The sequence below is a fragment of the Salvelinus alpinus genome, chromosome 13 (assembly GCF_045679555.1).
Source record: "Salvelinus alpinus chromosome 13, SLU_Salpinus.1, whole genome shotgun sequence".
NCBI classification, from domain to species: domain Eukaryota; kingdom Metazoa; phylum Chordata; class Actinopteri; order Salmoniformes; family Salmonidae; genus Salvelinus; species Salvelinus alpinus.
In genome coordinates, this window is record NC_092098.1 from 57,390,147 (window position 1) to 57,412,106 (window position 21,960).

At 46.0% G+C, this 21,960-nt stretch overlaps 1 protein-coding gene across 1 annotated transcript; it reads left to right on the forward strand.

Annotated features, from left to right (window-relative positions):
- The first annotated feature begins 1,586 nt into the window (after positions 1–1,586).
- On the forward strand, positions 1,587–21,402 carry rab38b (RAB38b, member of RAS oncogene family). The gene is made up of 5 exons (XM_071339883.1): positions 1,587–1,786; positions 1,989–2,154; positions 14,985–15,136; positions 15,237–15,365; positions 20,376–21,402. Exons 1-5 carry the CDS (start codon positions 1,715–1,717, stop codon positions 20,526–20,528), a joined length of 672 nt encoding a protein of 223 aa, XP_071195984.1. The 5' UTR covers positions 1,587–1,714; the 3' UTR covers positions 20,529–21,402.
- Positions 21,403–21,960: the final 558 nt, after the last annotated feature.

Genomic DNA, 21,960 nt, shown 5'->3' on the forward strand with positions numbered 1-21,960 from the left:
TTACACGTGGTCTGACACTGCGAGGACGATCAGCTGTCCGTCCTGTCTCCCTGTAGCGCTGTCTTAGGCATCTCACAGTACGGACATTGCAATTTATTGCCCTGGCCACATCTGCAGTCCTCATGCCTCCTTGCAGCATGCCTAAGGCACGTTCACGCAGATGAGCAGGGACCCTGGGCATCTTTCTTTTTGTGTTTTTCACAGTCAGTAGAAAGGCCTCTTTAGTGTCCTAAGTTTTCATGACTGTGACCTTAATTGCCTACCGTCTGTAAGCTGTTAGTGTCTTAACGACCGTTCCACAGGTGCATGTTCATTAATTGTCTATGGTTCATTGAACAAGCATGGGGATACAGTGTTTAAACCCTTTCAAATGAAGATCTATGAAGTTATTTGGATTTTTACAAATTATCTTTGAAAGACAGGGTCCTGAAAAAGGGACGTTTATTTTATTTTATTTTATTGCAGAGTTTTTACATAGACTAAGATACAGTAGACTTGAAATCACAGGCCGTTTTAATAATGTAACAGATTTTGCATTACTTATATCATATGTATATACTGTATTATTTTCTATTCTACTGTATCTTAGTCTATGCCTCTCTGACATTGATCGTCCAAATATTTATATATTCTCAATTCCATTCCTTTACTTTAGATTGTGTGTATTGTTAGATATTACTTATTAGATATTACTGGAGCTAGAAGCACAAGCATTTCACTACACCTGCAATAACATCTGCTAAACACGTGTATGAGACAAATAACATTTGATTTGATTTGAATTGCATAAAAAAAATACCTGGAGGTATTTTATTTTTGGGCTCTAAGAAAAGGCCAAGTGTACGTAACACTGAGTGCAGTGAGCACACATTAGTGATTCACACAGGGCCCAGAGCATAGTGATTCACACAGGGCCCAGAGCATAGTGATTCACACAGGGCCCAGAGCATAGTGATTCACACAGGGCCCAGAGCGTAGTGATTCACACTGGGCCCAGAGCATAGTGATTCACACAGGGCTCAGAGCATAGTGATTCACACAGGTCCCAGAGCACAGTGATTCAAACATGGCCCCTAGTGATAGAATTGTTCTGTATCCATATGGCCGAGAGGTTTTCCTGCTCAGGGGTAACTACTGGCCATCTAGGTATGTTGTAAGATTCAGTGATTGTAGTGGACTATAAGCTACTTGCATTAGAGGAGCCGTAATGGCAGCCAGTCACAGAGCCGGTATTGTTGGTTAACAACCAGATGATGTTCTTTACAATCTCCCGTGACGCAGACATGACAACTCAACATGAATGTGGCTCTCACGAGCTTCCTATCGTGTGTCCCCCTCCCCGTGGCACGAGGCGAGACCGGAGCTGCTGCTGGGTCACATGTTCCCCCGCAGCTAGGAATTCCTCCCTGCCGTGTGTGTGTGTGTGTGTGTGTGTGTGTGTGTGTGTGTGTGTGTGTGTGTGTGTGTGTGTGTGTGTGTGTGTGTGTGTGTGTGTGTGTGTGTGTGTGTGTGTGTGTGTGTGTGTGTGTGTGTGTGTGTGTGTGTGTGTGTGTGTGTGTGTGTGTGTGTGTGTGTGCGTGTGCTTCCGAGCAGAGCAGAGAGGAGAGGAGAGGACAGAAGAAAGGGAACTGCTATTTAAAACGGAATTTAGAACCAAACACACCTTTTCCGTCTTAACATATTATTAAACTACGGGGTGAACAGTACCTTCAACATGACCAACCAACGACTTCCTTTGGCATCCTCCGCCGGGATGCAGAACCCCGGGAAGGAACACCTGTACAAGGTAACCTCATATTTATATCTTCCATGTATTTATTAAGTTATTATGATAAGATAGATATTTTGAATGAAATGTCTTATGATTTAGACCTATAGTGGAGAATGACGGGTGATTTCTCGTAATGTTGTGCTCCGACAATTTCTAATGATTTCTAATTTGAGAATGATGATAATGATGTGGGGTCTGCTTGTGTTCTGTGTTCCAGGTGTTGGTGATCGGGGACTTGGGTGTAGGGAAGACCTCCATCATTAAGCGGTATGTCCATCAGACGTACTCCACCAACTACCGCGCCACCATTGGCGTGGATTTCGCCCTGAAGGTCCTGAACTGGGACTCTGAGACCGTACGGCTACAACTGTGGGACATCGCCGGTAGGATAGACAGCTCCTTAATCTAGCGCTACTAAGTAATCACGCTTCTTAAATCAACTTCTGTTATACTGTCTGCCTCTCTATCAATTAAAGCTGCCACCATTAATTAGAACACATATTTATCCAAACCTTTTTTGTCAACTTCGTTCATACCGGAAAAAGTTATTTACATGGTTAACGGCTGTTGGGCAACACAACATCTTATTGTTATTCACAACACAACATCTTATTGTTATTCACAACATGACATCTTATTGTTATTCACAACACAACATCTTATTGGGGGGAAACTCTTGTTATTCTATTTGACTGAGAAACCATTGAGATGTTGAATGACTGTCTGTAATATATTCATATAAAGAAATGGACAGATGGGAATGATAATGTACGCTACATGGTCAACAGTATGTGGACACCCCTTCAAATGAGTGGATTTAGCTTTTTCAGCCACACCAATTGCTCACAGGTGTATAAAATTGAGGACACAGCCATGCAATCTCCATAGACAAACACTGGCAGTAAAATGGCCTTACTGAAGAGCTCAGTGACTTTCAAGGTGGAAAGCTCCAGCGCTTCACAATAACACCTTTCCAACAAGTCAGCTCGTCAAATGTCTGCCTTGCTAGAGCTGCCCTGGTCAACTGTGCTGTTATGCTGTTATGTGAAGTGCTGTTATGTGAAGTGGAAACATCTAGGAGCAACAACGGCTCTGCCGCGAAGTGGCAGGCCACACAAGCTCACAGAACGGGACCGCCGAGTGCTGAAGCACGTAGTGCGTAGAAATCGTCTGTCCTCGGTTGCAACACTTACTACAGAGTTCCAAACTTTCTCTGGAAGCAACGCCAGCACAAGAACGGTTCGTCGGGAGCTTCATGATATGGGTTTCCATGGCCGAGAAGCCGCACACAAGCCTAAGAACACCACTCTGGAGAAGTGGAAACGAGATCTGTGGAGTGATGAATCACTCTTCACCATCTGGCAGTCCGACGGACAAATCTGGGTTTGGCGTATGCCAGGAGAACGGTACATGCCCAAATGCGTAGTGCCAATTGTAAAGTTTGGTGGATGAGGAATAATGGTCTGGGGCTGTTTTTCATGGTTCGGGCCCCTTAGTTCCAGTGAAGAGAAATCTTAACTCTACTGCATACAATGACATTCTAGACAATTCTGTGCTTCCAACTTTGTGGCAACAGTTTGGGGAAGGCCCTTTCCTGTTTTTGCATGACAATCCCCCCGTAAACAAAACTAGGTCCATACAGAAAAGGTTTGTCAAGATCGGTGTGGAAGAACTTGACTGGCCTGCTCAGAGCCCTGACCTCAACCCCATCCAACACCATTGGGATGAATTGGAATGCCGACTGTGAGCCAGGCCTTATCGCCCAACATCAGTGCCCGACCTCACTAATGCTCTTGTGACTGAATGGAAGCAAGTCCCCACAGCAATGTTCCAACATCTAGTGGAAAGCCTTCCCAGAAGAGTGGAGGCTGTTATAGCAGCAATGTTCCAACATCTAGTGGAAAGCCTTCCCAGAAGAGTGGAGGCTGTTATAGCAGCAATGTTCCAACATCTGGTGGAAAGCCTTCCCAGAAGAGTGGAGGCTGTTATAGCAGCAATGTTCCAACATCTAGTGGAAAGCCTTCCCAGAAGAGTGGAGGCTGTTATAGCAGCAATGTTCCAACATCTAGTAGAAAGCCTTCCCAGAAGAGTGGAGGCTGTTATAGCAGCAATGTTCCAACATCTAGTAGAAAGCCTTTCCAGAAGAGTGGAGGCTGTTATAGCAGCAATGTTCCAACATCTAGTGGAAAGCCTTCCCAGAAGAGTGGAGGCTGTTATAGCAGCAATGTTCCAACATCTAGTGGAAAGCCTTCCCAGAAGAGTGGAGGCTGTTATAGCAGCAATGTTCCAACATCTAGTGGAAAGCCTTCCCAGAAGAGTGGAGGCTGTTATAGCAGCAATGTTCCAACATCTAGTGGAAAGCCTTCCCAGAAGAGTGGAGGCTGTTATAGCAGCAATGTTCCAACATCTAGTGGAAAGCCTTCCCAGAAGAGTGGAGGCTGTTATAGCAGCAATGTTCCAACATCTAGTGGAAAGCCTTCCCAGAAGAGTGGAGGCTGTTATAGCAGCAATGTTCCAACATCTGGTGGAAAGCCTTCCCAGAAGAGTGGAGGCTGTTATAGCAGCAATGTTCCAACATCTAGTAGAAAGCCTTCCCAGAAGAGTGGAGGCTGTTATAGCAGCAATGTTCCAACATCTAGTAGAAAGCCTTCCCAGAAGAGTGGAGGCTGTTATAGCAGCAATGTTCCAACATCTAGTGGAAAGCCTTCCCAGAAGAGTGGAGGCTGTTATAGCAGCAATGTTCCAACATCTAGTGGAAAGCCTTCCCAGAAGAGTGGAGGCTGTTATAGCAGCAATGTTCCAACATCTAGTGGAAAGCCTTCCCAGAAGAGTGGAGGCTGTAACACGGTGTATTAAGAACAAGAAGAGAGCCAAGAACAACTGCCATATGAAATGTGGAGTTGCTGCATCTTCATATGTAACATATGTGTTCATCATTCCTGCTGGTTTTGGATTGTACTGGTTTTAAAGCGGTGGTTCCATCAGAGTTAATGGATCAGGGTTGAAAAGTTAATGGATCAGGGTTGAAGAGTTAATGGATCAGGGTTGAAGAGTTAATGGATCAGGGTTGAAGAGTTAATGGATCAGGGTTGAAGAGTTAATGGATCAGGGTTGAAGAGTTAATGGATCAGGGTTGAAGAGTTAATGGATCAGGGTTGAAGAGTTAATGGATCAGGGTTGAAGAGTTAATGGATCAGGGTTGAAGAGTTAATGGATCAGGGTTGAAGAGTTAATGGATCAGGGTTGAAGAGTTCATGAACTGTCTCTGTTGGAGAAACTCTCTGTATTTGATGCAGCGTGTGACTTTCCTTTAGAAGCCCTCTGTCTCTCTCTCTCTCTCTGTCTCTGTCTCTCTCTCTCTCTCTCTCTCTCTCTCTCTCTGTCTCTGTCTCTCTCTCTCTCTCTCTCTCTCTCTCTCTCTCTCTCTCTCTCTCTCTCTCTCTCTCTCTCTCTCTCTCTCTCTCTCTCTCTCTCTCTCTCTCTCTCTCTCTCTCTGTGTCTCTCTCTCTCTCTGTGTCTCTCTCTCTCTCTCTCTCTCTCTCTCTCTCTCTCTCTCTCTCTCTCTCTCTCTCTCTCTCTCTCTCTCTCTCTCTCTCTCTCTCTCTCTCTCTCTCTCTCTCTCTCTCTCTCTCTCTCTCTCTCTCTCTCTCTCACGGTTCATCTATCTCGTGGAGGTATTGGTGGAATCATGTGAGCCCATGTGAGGGAGATTTAAGGGCAAGTCACAGTAGTACCATTGTAAACACACACACACACACACACACACACACACACACACACACACACACACACACACACACACACACACACACACACACACACACACACACACACACACACACACACACACACACACACACACACACACAGTACTTGTCTCACTTCCTATCTGTCTGCCTTTAACTGGCTTTACAGCCTTGGCTGTCTGTTCAGAAACAATATAATATTACTATATCAACCTTTTATCCCATCAAAACTCTTGTGACACTAATGACAATACAAGAAGAAGAAGTGTGTCACAACAGACAGGCAGCCAGACAGACACACAGGCAGACAGACAGACAGACAGACAGACAGACAGACAGACAGACAGACAGACAGCCAGCCAGCCAGCCAGCCAGCCAGCCAGCCAGCCAGCCAGCCAGACAGCCAGACAGTCAGATAGACAGCCAGACAGACAGACACACAGCCAGACAGACACACAGCCAGACAGTCAGACAGTCAGCCAGACAGACAGACACACAGCCAGACAGCCAGACAGACAGACACACAGCCAGACAGACACACAGCCAGACAGTCAGACAGTCAGCCAGACAGACAGACACACAGCCAGACAGCCAGACAGACAGACACACAGACACACAGCCAAACAGACACACAGCCAGCCAGCCAGCCAGACAGACAGACAGACAGACAGACAGACAGACAGACAGACAGACAGACAGACAGACAGACAGACAGACAGACAGACAGACAGACAGACAGACAGACAGACAGACAGACAGACAGACAGACAGACACACAGCCAGACAGCCAGAAAGAAGACATACACACAGACAGACACACAGGCAGACAGACAGGCAGCCAGACAGACAGACATACACACAGACAGACAGCCAGACAGCCAGACAGACAGACAGGCACACAGACAGAAAGGCAGACAGATAGACACGCTCCTCGTCAGGCACACAGACAGACAGGCACACAGGCAGACAGACAGACAGACAGATAGACAGGCACACAGGCAGACAGACAGACAGACAGACAGATAGACAGGCACACAGGCAGACAGACAGACAGATAGACAGGCACACAGGCAGACAGATACTCTCTTTTGAGTCAGTTATGACAGCTGGTTTTTTTACACAACAACCAGGGCCTGAAATACAACCTCTGTCGCTGTTCCATTTCCTCTTCTCCACCTCTGTCGTGGTTCCATTTCCTCTTCTCCACTTGCCATGACATCTAATGTGAGTCACCATTGTTCATCTGTATTTTATTATTATCACTTTATATTAAAATGTTATTTGTTTTGTTTGAAAATAGAGTAGAATAATCTACATTGCCATCCTGTTTGTATGTGTGTGTGTGTGTGTGTGTGTGCGCGTGTGTGTGTGTGTGTGTGTGTGTGTGTGTGTGTGTGTGTGTGTGTGTGTGTGTGTGTGTGTGTGTGTGTGTGTGTGTGTGTGTGTGTGTGTGTGTGTGTGTGTGTGTGTGTGTGTGTGTGTGTGTGTGTGTGTGTGTGTGTGTGTGTGACTAAACTCAGAGAGTTGACTCAATACAGGACTAAGATTGAATCGTACTACACCGGCTCCAACGCTCGTCGGATGTGGCAGGGCTTGCAAACTATTACAGACTACAAAGGGAAGCACAGCCGCGAGCTGTGGTCCGTAGCCGACATGAGTAAGATCTTTAAACAGGTCAACATTCAAAAGGCTCCGGGGCCAGACGGAATACCAGGACGTGTGCTCCAGGCATGGGCTGACCAACTGGCAGGTGTCTTCACTGACATTTTCAACATGTCCCTGATTGAGTCTGTAATACCAACATGTTTCAAGCAGACCACCATAGTCCCTGTGCCCAAGAACACGAAGGCAACCTGCCTAAATGACTACAGACCCGTAGCACTCACGTCTGTAGCCATGAAGTGCTTTGAAAGGCTGGTCATGGCTCACATCAACACCTTATCCCAGAAACCCTAGACCCACTCCAATTTGCATACCGCCCAAACAGATCCACAGATGATGCAATCTCTACTGCACTCCACAATGCCCTTTCCCACCTGGACAAAAGGAACGCCTATGTGAGAATGCTATTCATTGACTACAGCTCAGTGTTCAACACCATAGTGCCCTCAAAGCTCATCACTTAGCTAAGGACCCTGGGACTGAACACCTCCCTCAGCAATTGGATCCTGGACTTCCTGACGGGCCTGGTATAGGGACAAAGTGGAGTCGCAATTCAACGGCTCAGACACAAGACGTATGTGGCAGGGTCTACAGGCAATCATGGACTACAAAAAGAAAACCAGCCACATCACAGACAACGACGTCACGCTGCCAGGCAAACCTTCTGAGGATAATACAGTGCCACCGATGCGGCCCACTACCAAGGACTGTGAGCTCTCCTTCTCCATGGCCGACGTGAAAAAGACATTTAAACGTGTTAACCCTCACAAGGCTGCTGGCCCAGACGGCATCCCTAGCCGCGTCCTGAGAGCATGCGCAAACCAGCTGGCTGGTGTGTTTACAGACATATTCAATCTCTCCTTATCCCAGTCTGCTGTCCCCACATGCTTCAAGATGGCTACCATTGTTCCTGTACCCAAGAAGGCAAAGATAACTGAACTAAATGACTATCGCCCCATAACACTCACTTCTGTCATCATGAAGTGCTTTGAGAGACTAGTCAAGGATCATATCACCTCCAACTTACCTGCCACAACAGCAGTGGGCTTGATTACCAACAACGATGAGTCAGCCAACAGGGAGGAGATGAGGGCACTTGGAGTGTGGTGTCAGGAAAACAACCTCTCACTCAACGTCAACAGAACAAAGGAGATGATCGAGGACTTCAGGTAAACAGCAGAGGGAGCACCCCCCTATCCACATTGCGTGACAGCAGTGGAGAAGGTGGTAAGTACCAGTCACGTGCTCGATACGGAAGTGGTCAGATGAAGCGGATGCTAAACTTCAGGACTTCTTTGCTAGCACAAACTGGAATAAGTTCTGGGATTCATCCGGTGGCATTAAGGAGTTTACCACATCAGTTACCGCCTTCACTAATAGGTGCATCGACGATGTTGCCCTAAAAGTGACAGTACGTACATATCCCAAGCAGAAGCCATGGATTACAGGCAACTGAGCTAAAGGCTAGAGCTGCTGCTTTCAAGGAGCGGGACATTAATCCAAACGCTTATAAGACATCCCGCTACGACCTCAGACGAGCGATCAAACATGCAAAGTGCACGTCAATACAGGACTAAGATAGTAAGATTCTACGCCGGCTCTGACACTTATCGGATGTGGCAGGGTTCGCAAACTATCATCCAAAGGGAAACCCAGCCGCGAGCTGCCCAGTGATGCGAGCATACCAGACGAGCTAAATGCGTTCTATGCTTTGAGGCAATGCAACTCTGAACCTCACATGGGAGCACCAGTTGTTTCCGGACGACTGTGTGATCACACTCTCTGTTGCCAATGTGAGTAAGACCTTTAAAACTAGTTAACATTCACAAGGCCGCAGGGCCAGATGGATTACCAGGATGTGTACTCAGCTGGTAAGCGTGTTTGCTGACATTTGTATCCTCTCTCTGACCCAGTTTGTAGACTAGATACAGTTTTTCAAGAAGACCATCATAGTCTCTGTGCCCAAGAACACCAAAGTAAACTGTCTAAATTATTATCACCCCGTAGCACTCACATCTGTATCCATGAAATGCTATGAAAGGCTAGTCATGGCTCACATCAACACAATCATCCCAGACACCCTTGACCAACTCCAATTTGCAGGATAAGCACCTTTTATTTAATTTTCGCCGAAAACTACATACCCAAATCTAGCTGTCTGTAACTCAGGTCCTGAAGCAAGGATATGCATATTCTTAATACCATTTTAAAGGAAACACTTTGAAGTTTGTGAAATGTGAAAGGAATGTAGGAGAATATAATACAATAGATCTGGTACAAGATAATGTATGGAAAAAACCAACCGTTCTTTTGTATTTGATTTTGTACCATCATTTTTGAAATGCAAGAGAAAGGCCATAATGTATTATTCCAGCCCAGCTGCAATTTAGATGTTGGCCACTAGATGGCAGCAGTGTATGTGCAACGTTTTAGACTGATCCAATGAACCATTGCATTTCTGTTCAAAATGTTGTATCAAGACTGCCCAAATGTGCCTAAATGGTTTATTAATAACTTTTCATGTTCTAAACTGTGCACTCACCTCAAACAATAGCATGGTATTATTTCACTGTAACAGCTACTGTAAATTGAACATTGTAGTTACATTAACAAGAATTTAAGCTTTCTGACAATATCAGATATGTCTATGTCCTGGGAAATGTTCTTGTTACTTACAACCTCATTAGCCTACATTAGCTCAACAGACTCATGGATGGGACACAGATCCCGAAGAAATTATTACTTATTTACAACGATGGCCTAGGAACTGCCTTATTCAGGTGGAGAACGACAGATTTTTAATTTGTCAGCTTGTGGATTCGATCTAACAACCTTTCGGTTACTGGCTCAATGCTCTAACCACTAGGCTACCTGTCACCCCAATGTGTTGAATGCTGTTTATCGACTACAGCTCAGCGTTCAACACTATAGTTCCCTCCAAGCTCATCAATAAGCTAAGGACTGTGGGACTGAACACCTCCCTCTGCAACTGGATTCTGGACTTCCTGATGGGCCACCCCCAGGTGGTGAGGGTAGGCAACAATGGATCTGTCACGCTGATCTTCAAGACGGGTTCCCCTCAGTGGTGCGTGCTTAGTCCCCTTCTGTTAACCCACAACTGCGTGGGTGCGCATGAGTCCAACACCATCGTCAAGTTTTCTAAAGACACGATTCCCACGGGGAACCAGCATGAAAAAGTATGAAAATGTATGCACTCGCTACTGTAAGTCACTCTGGATAAGAATGTCTGCTAAATTACTTAAATGTTAAAAAATCACAGATGACGATGAGCCTGTAGACTAGACCAGACTACACCAGACAGGAAAAGACTACACCAGACTACAGCATACCAGACTACAGCAGACCAGACCAGACAGACCAGACTAGACCAGACTACAGCATACCAGACTAGAAAATACTACACCAACATACAGCAGACCAGAATAGACAGACCAGACTAGGCCAGACTAGAAAGACCAGACAGGCAAGACTAGACAGACCAGACTAGACCAGACTAGACAGACCTGTCAGACTAGACTACACCAGACTAGACTAGACTACACCAGACCAGACTAGACCAGACCAGACAAGACCAGACTAGACCAGACCAGACTAGACTAGACCAGATTAGACCAGACCAGACTACACCAGACCAGACTACACCAGACTACACCAGACCAGACTAGACTACACCAGACCAGACTAGACTACACCAGACCAGACTAGACTACACCAGACCAGACTACACCAGACCAGACGAGACTACACCACACCAGACTAGACTACACCAGACCAGACCAGACTACAGCAGACCAGACTAGACTACACCAGACCAGACTAGACTACACCAGACTAGACTAGACCAGACCATACTAGACTACACTAGACCAGACTAGACTACACCAGACCAGACTACACCATACCAGACTAGACTACACCAGAGCAGACTAGACTACACCAGACCAGACTACACCAGACCAGACCAGACTACACCAGACCAGACTAGACTACACCAGACCAGACTACACCAGACCAGACCAGACTACACCAGACCAGACTAGACAACACCAGACTAGACTACACCAGACTAGACTACACTAGACCAGACTACACCAGACCAGACTAGACCAGATCAGACAGACCAGACTAGACAGACCAGACTAGACCAGACTAGACAGACCAGGCTAGACAGACCAGACTAAACAGACCAGACAGACCAGACTAGACAGACCAGACAGACCAGACTAGCCAGTCCAGACAGACCAGACTAGACAGACCAGACAGACCAGACTAGCCAGACCAGACAGACCAGATTAGGCAGACCAGAATAGACAGACCAGACAGAACAGACCAGACAGAACAGACCAGACTAGACAGACCAGACTAGACAGACCAGACTAGACAGACCAGACTAAACAGACCAGATAGACCAGACTAGACAGACCAGACAGACCAGACCTGACTAGACCAGACTCAGACCTGCAGACCAGACTAGACCAAAGTAGACCAGACCAGACTAGACCAGACTAGACCAGACTCAGACCTGCAGACCAGACTAGACCAGACCAGACAGACCAGACCAGACAGACCAGACTGGACAGACAAGACAGACTAGACCACACAGACCAGACTAGACCAGACTAGACAGACCAGACTAGACCAGACTCAGACCTGCAGACCAGACTAGACCAGACCAGACAGACCAGACTAGAGAGACCAGACAGACCAGACCAGACCAGACAGACCAGACTAGACCAGACCAGACTAGACCAGACTCAGACCTGCAGACCAGACTAGACCAGACCAGACAGACCAGACCAGACAGACCAGACTAGACCAGACTAGACAGACCAGACTAGACCAGACTCAGACCTGCAGGCCAGACTAGACCAGACCAGACTAGACAGACCAGACCAGACAGACCAGACAGACCAGACAGACCAGACTAGACCAGACCAGACTAGACCAGACTCAGACCTGCAGACCAGACTAGACCAGACTAGACAGACCAGATTAGACTACACCAGACTAGACCAGACTAGACCAGACTCAGTCCTGCAGAACAGACCAGACAGACCAGACCAGACAGACCAGACATACCAGACCAGACAGACCAGACTAGACCAGACTAGACCAGACTAGACGGATCAGACTAGACCAGACTAGACTACACCAGACTAGACCAGACTAGACCAGACCAGACTAGACCAGACTAGACCAGACTAGACGGATCAGACTAGACCAGACCAGACTACACCAGACTAGACCAGACTAGACCAGACTAGACCAGACTAGACGGACCAGACTAGACCAGACCAGACTACACCAGACTAGACCAGACTAGACCAGACTAGACGGACCAGACTACACCAGACTAGACCAGACTACACCAGACTAGACCAGACTACACCAGACTAGACCAGACTAGACCAGACCAGACCAGACTAGACGGACCAGACCAGACCAGACCAGACCAGACTAGACCAGACCAGACCAGACTAGACCAGACTAGACGGACCAGACTAGACCAGACCAGACTAGACCAGACTAGACCAGACTAGACCAGACTAGACGGATCAGACTAGACCAGACCAGAATCAGACCTGCAGAACAGACTAGACGGACCAGACTAGACCAGACTAGACCAGACCAGACTAGACCAGACTGGACCAGACTAGACCAGACCTGCAGAACAGACTAGACCAGACTAGACCAGACTCAGACCTGCAGACCAGACTAGACCAGACCAGACAGACCAGACCAGACAGACCAGACTGGACAGACAAGACAGACCAGACCACACAGACCAGACTAGACCAGACTAGACAGACCAGACTAGACCAGACTCAGACCTGCAGACCAGACTAGACCAGACCAGACAGACCAGACTAGAGAGACCAGACAGACCAGACCAGACAGACCAGACTAGACCAGACCAGACTAGACCAGACTCAGACCTGCAGACCTGCAGACCAGACTAGACCAGACCAGACAGACCAGACCAGACAGACCAGACTAGACCAGACTAGACAGACCAGACTAGACCAGACTCAGACCTGCAGGCCAGACTAGACCAGACCAGACTAGACAGACCAGACCAGACAGACCAGACAGACCAGACAGACCAGACTAGACCAGACCAGACTAGACCAGACTAGACCAGACTCAGACCTGCAGACCAGACTAGACCAGACTAGACAGACCAGATTAGACTAGACCAGACTAGACCAGACTAGACCAGACTAGACCAGACTCAGTCCTGCAGAACAGACCAGACAGACCAGACCAGACAGACCAGACAGACCAGACAGACCAGACAGACCAGATCAGACTAGACCAGACTCAGACCTGCAGACCAGACTAGACCAGACTAGACAGACCAGATTAGACTACACCAGACTAGACTAGACCAGACTCGACCAGACTAGACGGACCAGACCAGACTCAGACCTGCAGACCAGACTAGACGGACCAGACTAGACTACACCAGACTAGACTAGACCAGACTAGACCAGACTAGACCAGACTAGACCAGACCAGACTAGACCAGGCTAGACCAGACTAGACGGATCAGACTAGACCAGACCAGACTAGACCAGACTGGACCAGACTGGACCAGACTAGACCAGACCTGCAGAACAGACTAGACCAGACTAGACCAGACTCAGACCTGCAGAACAGACTAGACAGACCAGACTAGACCAGACTAGACCAGATTCAGACCTGCAGAAATAGCTGCTTCACTGGGCCTATGTAATGACTGGGAATGTGGAGACTCACTAACTCACTCTGAATGGGTCTGTTCAAGATGGAATGTGGAGACTGTTAACTGTCACTGAAATGGCCACTAATATAACCTTATCCACTGATTTGCTGTTAGTCCCCTAGACTACAGAATGGAATGAGCTGTAGCTGTCTGTTTATAAGAGTAGTAGCTACACTCATCACTAAGGAACCCCAGCAATACTTTCTCTGCACCTTTTCCTTCAGTCTCCTGAACAGTGCTGGTAACCTTTTCCTGCCTGAGACATGGCAGATAATGTTACTGAGCAGTCCTGCCTGAGACAAGATAATGTTACTGAGCAGTCCTGCCTGAGACACGGAAGATAATGTTACTAAGCAGTCCTGCCTGAGACATGGAACCCAATTGTCATCCTTTGCTCACTAACATTTAGTGGCCGCTGCCAACATACTGACTCAACTCCAGCCACTTTAATAATGGGAATTGATGGAAATTATGTAAAAATGTATCACTAGCCACTTTAAACAATGCCACTTAATATAATGTTTACATACCCTACATTACTCATCTCATATGTATATGTATATACTGTACTCTATATCATCTACTGCATCTTGCCATCTTTATGTAATACATGTATCACTAGCCACTTTAAACTATGCCACTTTATGTTTACATACCCTACAGTACTCATCTCATATGTATATACCGTACTCTATACCATCTACTGCATCTTGCCTATGCCGTTCTGTACCATCACTCATTCATATATCTTTATGTACATATTCTTTATCCCTTTACACTTGTGTGTATAAGGTAGTTGTGGAATTGTTAGGTTAGATTACTTGTTGGTTTTTACTGCATTGTCGGAACTAGAAGCACAAGCATTTCGCTACACTCGCATTAACATCTGCTAACCATGTGTATGTGACAAATAAAATATTATTTGATTTGATGTCCTCTTGGTCTAATGGTGAACATTTTGCCTTACTATGTGGGAGAACAAGGTTCAAATCCCACCAGTTACAATAACAGTATATCTCTGTCTCTCTCTCCGCTGTAGGTCAAGAGCGGTTTGGGAACATGACCCGTGTGTACTACCGAGAGGCCATGGGGGCGTTCATCGTGTTTGACGTGACACGGCCGACTACCTTCGAAGCCATCACCAAGTGGAAGGAGGACCTGGACTCTAAACTCATGCTGACCAACAGAGAGGTGAGTACAGGACAGTGGGTTGATTCTACCATGGTAAAGTACTATTTAAATCATCCTGTTCATGCATCACCTTCTTGTCTTTTACCTCTCTATTGGACAGAGCATCGCCACGGTCCTATTGGCTAATAAATGTGACCATGGGCGGGAGGTTCTGACCAATAACGGTGTGAAGATGGACCAGTTCTGTAAAGACAATGGCTTTGTGGGCTGGTTCGAGACCTCAGCCAAGGTGGGAACACGCACGCACAAACACATACACGCACATACGCACCCATGTGCACACACACACAGACAACATGCACAACAGCTTTGTGGGATGGTGTCCTCATTCTGCCACCCTCTATGGGCCTCACTCCCCCCTGTCTGAGATATCTCCTGCAGCCCTCATCCTCAACAAACAACACCCGTTCTGCCAGTCACATTCTGTCAGCGGTCCCCAAAGCAAACACATCCCTGGGTCGCTCCTCTTTTCAGTTCGCGACTGGAACGAGCTGCAAAAAACACTCTTACTGACAGTTGTGGTTGCTTTGTACGCTGTATTGCTGTTTCTACCTTCTTGCCCTTTGTGCTGTTGTCTGTGCCCAACAATGTGTCTACCTTGTTTTGTGTTGCTACCATGTTGTGGTCATGCTGTGTTGTTACCATGCTATGTTGTCATGTGTTGCGGCCTTGCTATGTTGTTGTCTTAGGTCTCTCTTTATGTAGTGTTGTGGTGTCTCGCTTGTCGTGATGTGTGTTTTTGTTCTATACTGTGTGTTTTTGTTCTATACTGTGTGTTTTTGTCCTATATTGTGTGTTTTTGTCCTATATTGTGTGTTTTTGTCCTATATTGTGTGTTTTTGTCCTATATTGTGTGTTTTTGACATATATTGTGTGTTTTTGTTCTATATTGTGTGTTTCTGTCCTATATTATGTGTTTTTGTTCTATATTTTAATTGTATTTATTTTTTATCCCCGCAGGAGGCCTTTTGCCTTTTGGTAGACCGTCATTGTAAATAAGAATTTGTTCTTAACCGACTTGCATAGTTAAATAAAAGGTTAAATAAAATGTAATATATAAATACAAATACAGACACATCAACTTAATCTCCAAATAAAATGCCAGTGGCGTAACTGCAGCGACTGAATATGGAGCCGTTTCTTAGCTGTCCGTCAAATTCCACAAAGGTTAAACTAAAACCTAAGTTTAGGCATTAAGTTAAAGGTTAAGTTAAAGGTTAAGGTTAGGGACAGGGTTTAGGGTTAGGGTTAAGGTTAGGGACAGGGTTTAGGGTTAGGGTTAGGGTTAAGGTTAGGGATAGGGTTAGGGTTAGGGTTAGGGATAGGGTTTAGGGTTAGGGTTAGGGACAGGGTTTAGGGTTAAGGTTAGGGACAGGGTTTAGGGTTAGGGTTAAGGACAGGGTTTAGGGTTAAGGTTAGGGATAGGGTTTAGGGTTTAGGGTTAGGGTTAGGGACAGGGTTTAGGGTTAGGGTTAGGGACAGGGTTTAGGGTTAGGGTTAAGGACAGGGTTTAGGGTTAAGGTTAGGGATAGGGTTTAGGGTTTAGGGTTAAGGTTAGGGACAGGGTTTAGGGTTAAGGTTAGGGACAGGGTTTAGGGTTAGGGTTAAGGACAGGGTTTAGGGTTAAGGTTAGGGATAGGGTTTAGGGTTTAGGGTTAAGGTTAGGGACAGGGTTTAGGGTTAGGGTTAAGGTTAGGGACAGAGTTTAGGGTTAAGGTTAGGGACGGGGTTTAGAGTTAAGGTTAGGGTTAGGGTTTAGGGTTTAGGGTTAAGGTTAGGGATAGGGTTTAGGGTTTAGGGTTTAGGGTTAAGGTTAGGGACAGGGTTTGGGTTAGGGTTAGGGTTTAGGGTTTAGGGTTTAGGGTTTAGGGTTAAGGTTAGGGACAGGGTTAGGGTTAAGGTTAGGGATAGGGTTTAGGGTTAAGGTTAGGGACAGGGTTTAGGGTTTAGGGTTAAGGTTAGGGACAGGGTTTAGGGTTTAGGGTTTAGGGTTAAGGTTAGGGATAGGGTTAGGGACAGGGTTTAGGGTTTAGGGTTAAGGTTAGGGACATGGTTTAGGGTTAGGGTTAGGGTTAGGGATAGGGTTTAGGGTTAAGGTTAGGGATAGGGTTTAGGGTTAGGGTTAAGGTTAGGGACAGGGTTTAGGGTTAAGGTTAGGGACAGGGTTTAGGGTTAAGGTTAGGGACAGGGTTTAGGGTTAGGGATAGGGTTTAGGGTTAGGGTTAGGGTTAAGGTTAGGGATAGGGTTTAGCGTTTGAGTTAAGGTTAGGCACAGGGTTTAGGGTTAGGGTTAAGGTTAGGGATAAGGTTAGGGTTTGGGTTAAGGTTAGGGCTGGGTTTAGGGTTAGGGTTAAGGTTAGAGACAGGGTTTAGGATTTGGGTTAAGGTTAGGGACAGGGTTTAGGGTTAAGGTTAGGGTTAAGGTTAGGGACAGGGTTTAGGGTTAGGGTTAAGGTTAGGGATAGGGTTTAGGGTTAGGGTTAAGGTTAGAGACAGGGTTTAGGATTTGGGTTAAGGTTAGGGACAGGGTTTAGGGTTAAGGTTAGGGTTAAGGTTAGGGACAGGGTTTAGGGTTAGGGTTAAGGTTAGGGATAGGGTTTAGGGTTTAGGGTTAAGGTTAGGGACAGGGTTTAGGGTTAGGGTTAGGGTTAGGGTTAGGGTTAGGGTTAGGGATAGGGATAGGGTTTAGGGTTAAGGTTAGGGATAGGGTTTAGGGTTAGGGTTAAGGTTAGGGACAGGGTTTAGGGTTAAGGTTAGGGACAGGGTTTAGGGTTAAGGTTAGGGACAGTGTTTAGGGTTAGGGATAGGGTTTAGGGTTAGGGTTAGGGTTAAGGTTAGGGATAGGGTTTAGCGTTTGGGTTAAGGTTAAGGTTAGGCACAGGGTTTAGGGTTAGGGTTAAGGTTAGGGATAGGGTTTAGGGTTTGGGTTAAGGTTAGGGATAGGGTTTAGGGTTAGGGTTAAGGTTAGAGACAGGGTTTAGGATTTGGGTTAAGGTTAGGGACAGGGTTTAGGGTTAAGGTTAGGGTTAAGGTTAGGGACAGGGTTTAGGGTTAGGGTTAAGGTTACGGATAGGGTTTAGGGTTAGGGTTAAGGTTAGGGATAGGGTTTAGGGTTAGGGTTAAGGTTAGGGATAGGGTTTAGGGTTAGGGTTAGGGTTAGGGTTAGGGTTAGGGTTAGGGTTAGGGTTAGGGTTAAGGTTAGGGTTGGGTTTAGGGTTAGGGTTAAGGTTAGGGACAGGGTTTAGGGTTAAGGTTAGGGTTAAGGTTAGGGATAGGGTTTAGGGTTAGGGTTAAGGTTAGGGACAGGGTTTAGGGTTAAGGTTAGGGTTAAGGTTAGGGACAGGGTTTAGGGTTAAGGTTAGGGTTAAGGTTAGGGACAGGGTTTAGGGTTAAGGTTAGGGTTAAGGTTAGGGACAGGGTTTAGGGTTAAGGTTAGGGTTAAGGTTAGGGTTAGGGTTAGGGACAGGGTTTAGGGTTAGGGTTAGGGTTAGGAGGTTAGGGATAGGGTTTAGGGTTAGGAGGTTCTACAGGGGTCAGAGGTCATTGAAGTCATGGGCTAAGCTGCTGTCCAGTCAGACAGTCACTACACATTCCCACTGCTTCTAAATCAGTTGAACCAGGCTCAGACAGTCACTACACATTCCCACTGCTTCTAAATCAGTTGAACCAGGCTCAGACAGTCACTACACATTCCCACTGCTTCTAAATCAGTTGAACCAGGCTCAGACAGTCACTACACATTCCCACTGCTTCTAAATCAGTTGAACCAGGCTCAGACAGTCACTACACATTCCCACTGCTTCTAAATCAGTTGAACCAGGCTCAGACAGTCACTACACATTCCCACTGCTTCTAAATCAGTTGAACCAGGCTCAGACAGTCACTACACATTCCCACTGCTTCTAAATCAGTTGAACCAGGCTCAGACAGTCACTACACATTCCCACTGCTTCTAAATCAGTTGAACCAGGCTGTTTCACCTGTGTACAGTGAATACGGAGAGTATTCAGACCCCTTGACTTTTTCCACATTTTGTTACGTTATTATTATTCTGAATAATATTTAGAAATAGATTAAATTGTTTTTTTTCTCATCAATCTTCACATAATACCCCATAATACCCCATAATACCCCATGATGACAAAGTAAAAACAGGTTTGTAGAACATTTTGCAGATTTATTAAAAATAAAAAACAGAAATATCACATTTACTTAAGCATTCAGACCCTTTACTCAGTACTTTGTTGAAGCACCTTTGGAAGCGATTTCAGCCTTAAGTCTTCCTGGGTATGAAGCTACAAGCTTGGCACACCTGTATTTGGGGGGTTTCTCCCATCCTTCTCCGCAGATCCTCCCGAGCTCTGTCAGGTTGGATGGGGAGCACCGCTGCACAGCTATCGGGTTCTTGGTCACCTCCGTGACCAAGGCCCTTCCACTCCGATGGCTCAGTTCGGCCGGGAGGCCAGATCTAGGAAGAGTCTTGGAGGTTCTAAACTTCTTCCATTTAATAATGATGGAGACCACCGTGTTCTTGGGGACCTTCAATGCTGCAGAATATTTTTGGTACTCTTTCCCAGATCTGTGCCTCGACACAATCCTGTCTCTGAGCTATACAGACAATTCCTTTGACCTCATTGCTTAGTTTTTGCTTTGACATGCACTGTCAACTGTGGGACCTTATATAGACAGGTGTGTGCCTTTCCAAATCATGCCCAATTAATTTAATTTACCACAGGTGGACTCCAATCAAATTGTAGAAACATCTCAAGGATGATCAATGGAAACAGGATGCACCTGAGATGAATTCTCGAGTCTCATAGCAAAGGGTCTGAATACTTATGTAAATAAGGTATTTCTGTTTTTTAATTTTTTTAAATTAATTTGCTAAAATTTCTAAAAACATGTTTTCTCTTTGACATTACTATATATTGTTTGTAGATTAATGAGGACAAATATAATTTAATCAATTTTAGAAAAAGGCTGTAACGTAACAAAATTTGCAAAAACTCAAGGGGTCTGAATACTTTCCGACCGGCACTGTAAGGATCAATAAAAACATTGCCATTTCGTACAATGAAAATGTGTTTATATGTACTGAACCATGTACTGAACCATGTACTGAACCATGTACTGAACCATGTGTACTGAACCATGTCAAAGGAGCACCTGTTTTTGTTTAACAAGGCAACAGCTCTGAAACTAGCCAATAACTTTTAATCTTGTTGTTTTACTCCTTTAGGAGAACACCAACATCAGCGAGGCCGCGAACTTCCTGGTGAAACACATCATGGCTACAGAGAATGATTTCCTAAAGTCAGTGGTCCCAGACACCATCTCTCCAAAACTAAATGACTCACAACCTGGGACCTGCTCTGCCTGCTACAAACCATAGCTAGACGACTCACAACCTGGGACCTGCTCTGCCTGCTACAAACCATAGCTAGACGACTCACAACCTGGGATCTGCTTTGCCTGCTACAAACCATAGCTAGACGACTCACAACCTGGGATCTGCTTTGCCTGCTACAAACCATAGAGGGAGGAGAGGAGGAGAGGACTGGGGAGAATACGAGGGGAGGAGAAGATAGGAAGAGAGAACTGGTTCAAACTATAGAGGAAGGAGTGGATGAGAGGTGAAGAGAGGAAAGGAGACAGATCCTGGAGAAGAGAAAGAGGAAGTGGAACGGGACTATGTTGGTCCTCTGTAGTTCAGTTTATAGAGCATGGTGCTTGTAACACCAGGGTAGTGGGTTCAATTCCAGGGACCACCCATACGTAAAATGTACGCACGCGTGACTGTGAGTCGCTTTGGATAAAAGTGTCTGCTAAATGTAATATATTATTCTTATTATGTTGTGGAGCAGAGAGTGGAGAGATGATTGAATGTCACTACAAGTGCCCTCCATATGCACCTCTCCAGAAGACAGAGGTGCTGATTTCAAAACATCCCCTTCTCCTCGATCCTTGTGGCGGATGTGTTGTTGCCTACCATTTACGCACTCATGCGCAACTTTGTGTCCCAAAGCTGAGGGAGCAAATATTAGACCCTCATATTGCCACTTCAACCAAGCCAGCAAGGCTGCAAGCTTCAGAGCGAAGTGATATCCCGACATGCACTGTGATATGTTTTGGAGTTTGCACAATTTTATACAAAATAATGGGGAGGCGTGCCTAATTATATGTCACGAAAATTTGATAATGTCTGATTTGGAGACTTGACACATGTAACAGATGAAATACCTCCCAAATTAAATGTTTAACTGTTACTGAGTGTCAGCGGTTTGGTGAACGGATAAGGCAGAGTCAGGCGCAGGACACAGGTATGAGTAATTAACGGATAAGGCAGAGTCAGGCGCAGGACACAGGTATGAGTAATTAACGGATAAGGCAGAGTCGGGCGCAGGACACAGGTATGAGTAATAAACGGATAAGGCGGAGTCAGGCCGCAGGACACAGGTATGAGTAATAAACGGATAAGGCGGAGTCGGGCGCAAGACACAGGTATGAGTAATAAACGGATAAGGCGGAGTCAGGCGCAGGACACAGGTATGAGTAATAAACGGATAAGGCGGAGTCAGGCGCAGGACACAGATATGAGTAATAAACGGATAAGGCAGAGTCAGGCGCAGGACACAGGTATGAGTAATAAACGGATAAGGCGGAGTCAGGCGCAGGACACAGGTATGATACACAGAGTTTACTCAAAATTCAAGCAATATTCCAACAAGGAAAAATACAGATATCCAGAGCACAAAAATAACGAACCACCATGACAACGACAATCACGCACAAAACAGAAAGGGAAGCCAGAGGGTTAAATAAGG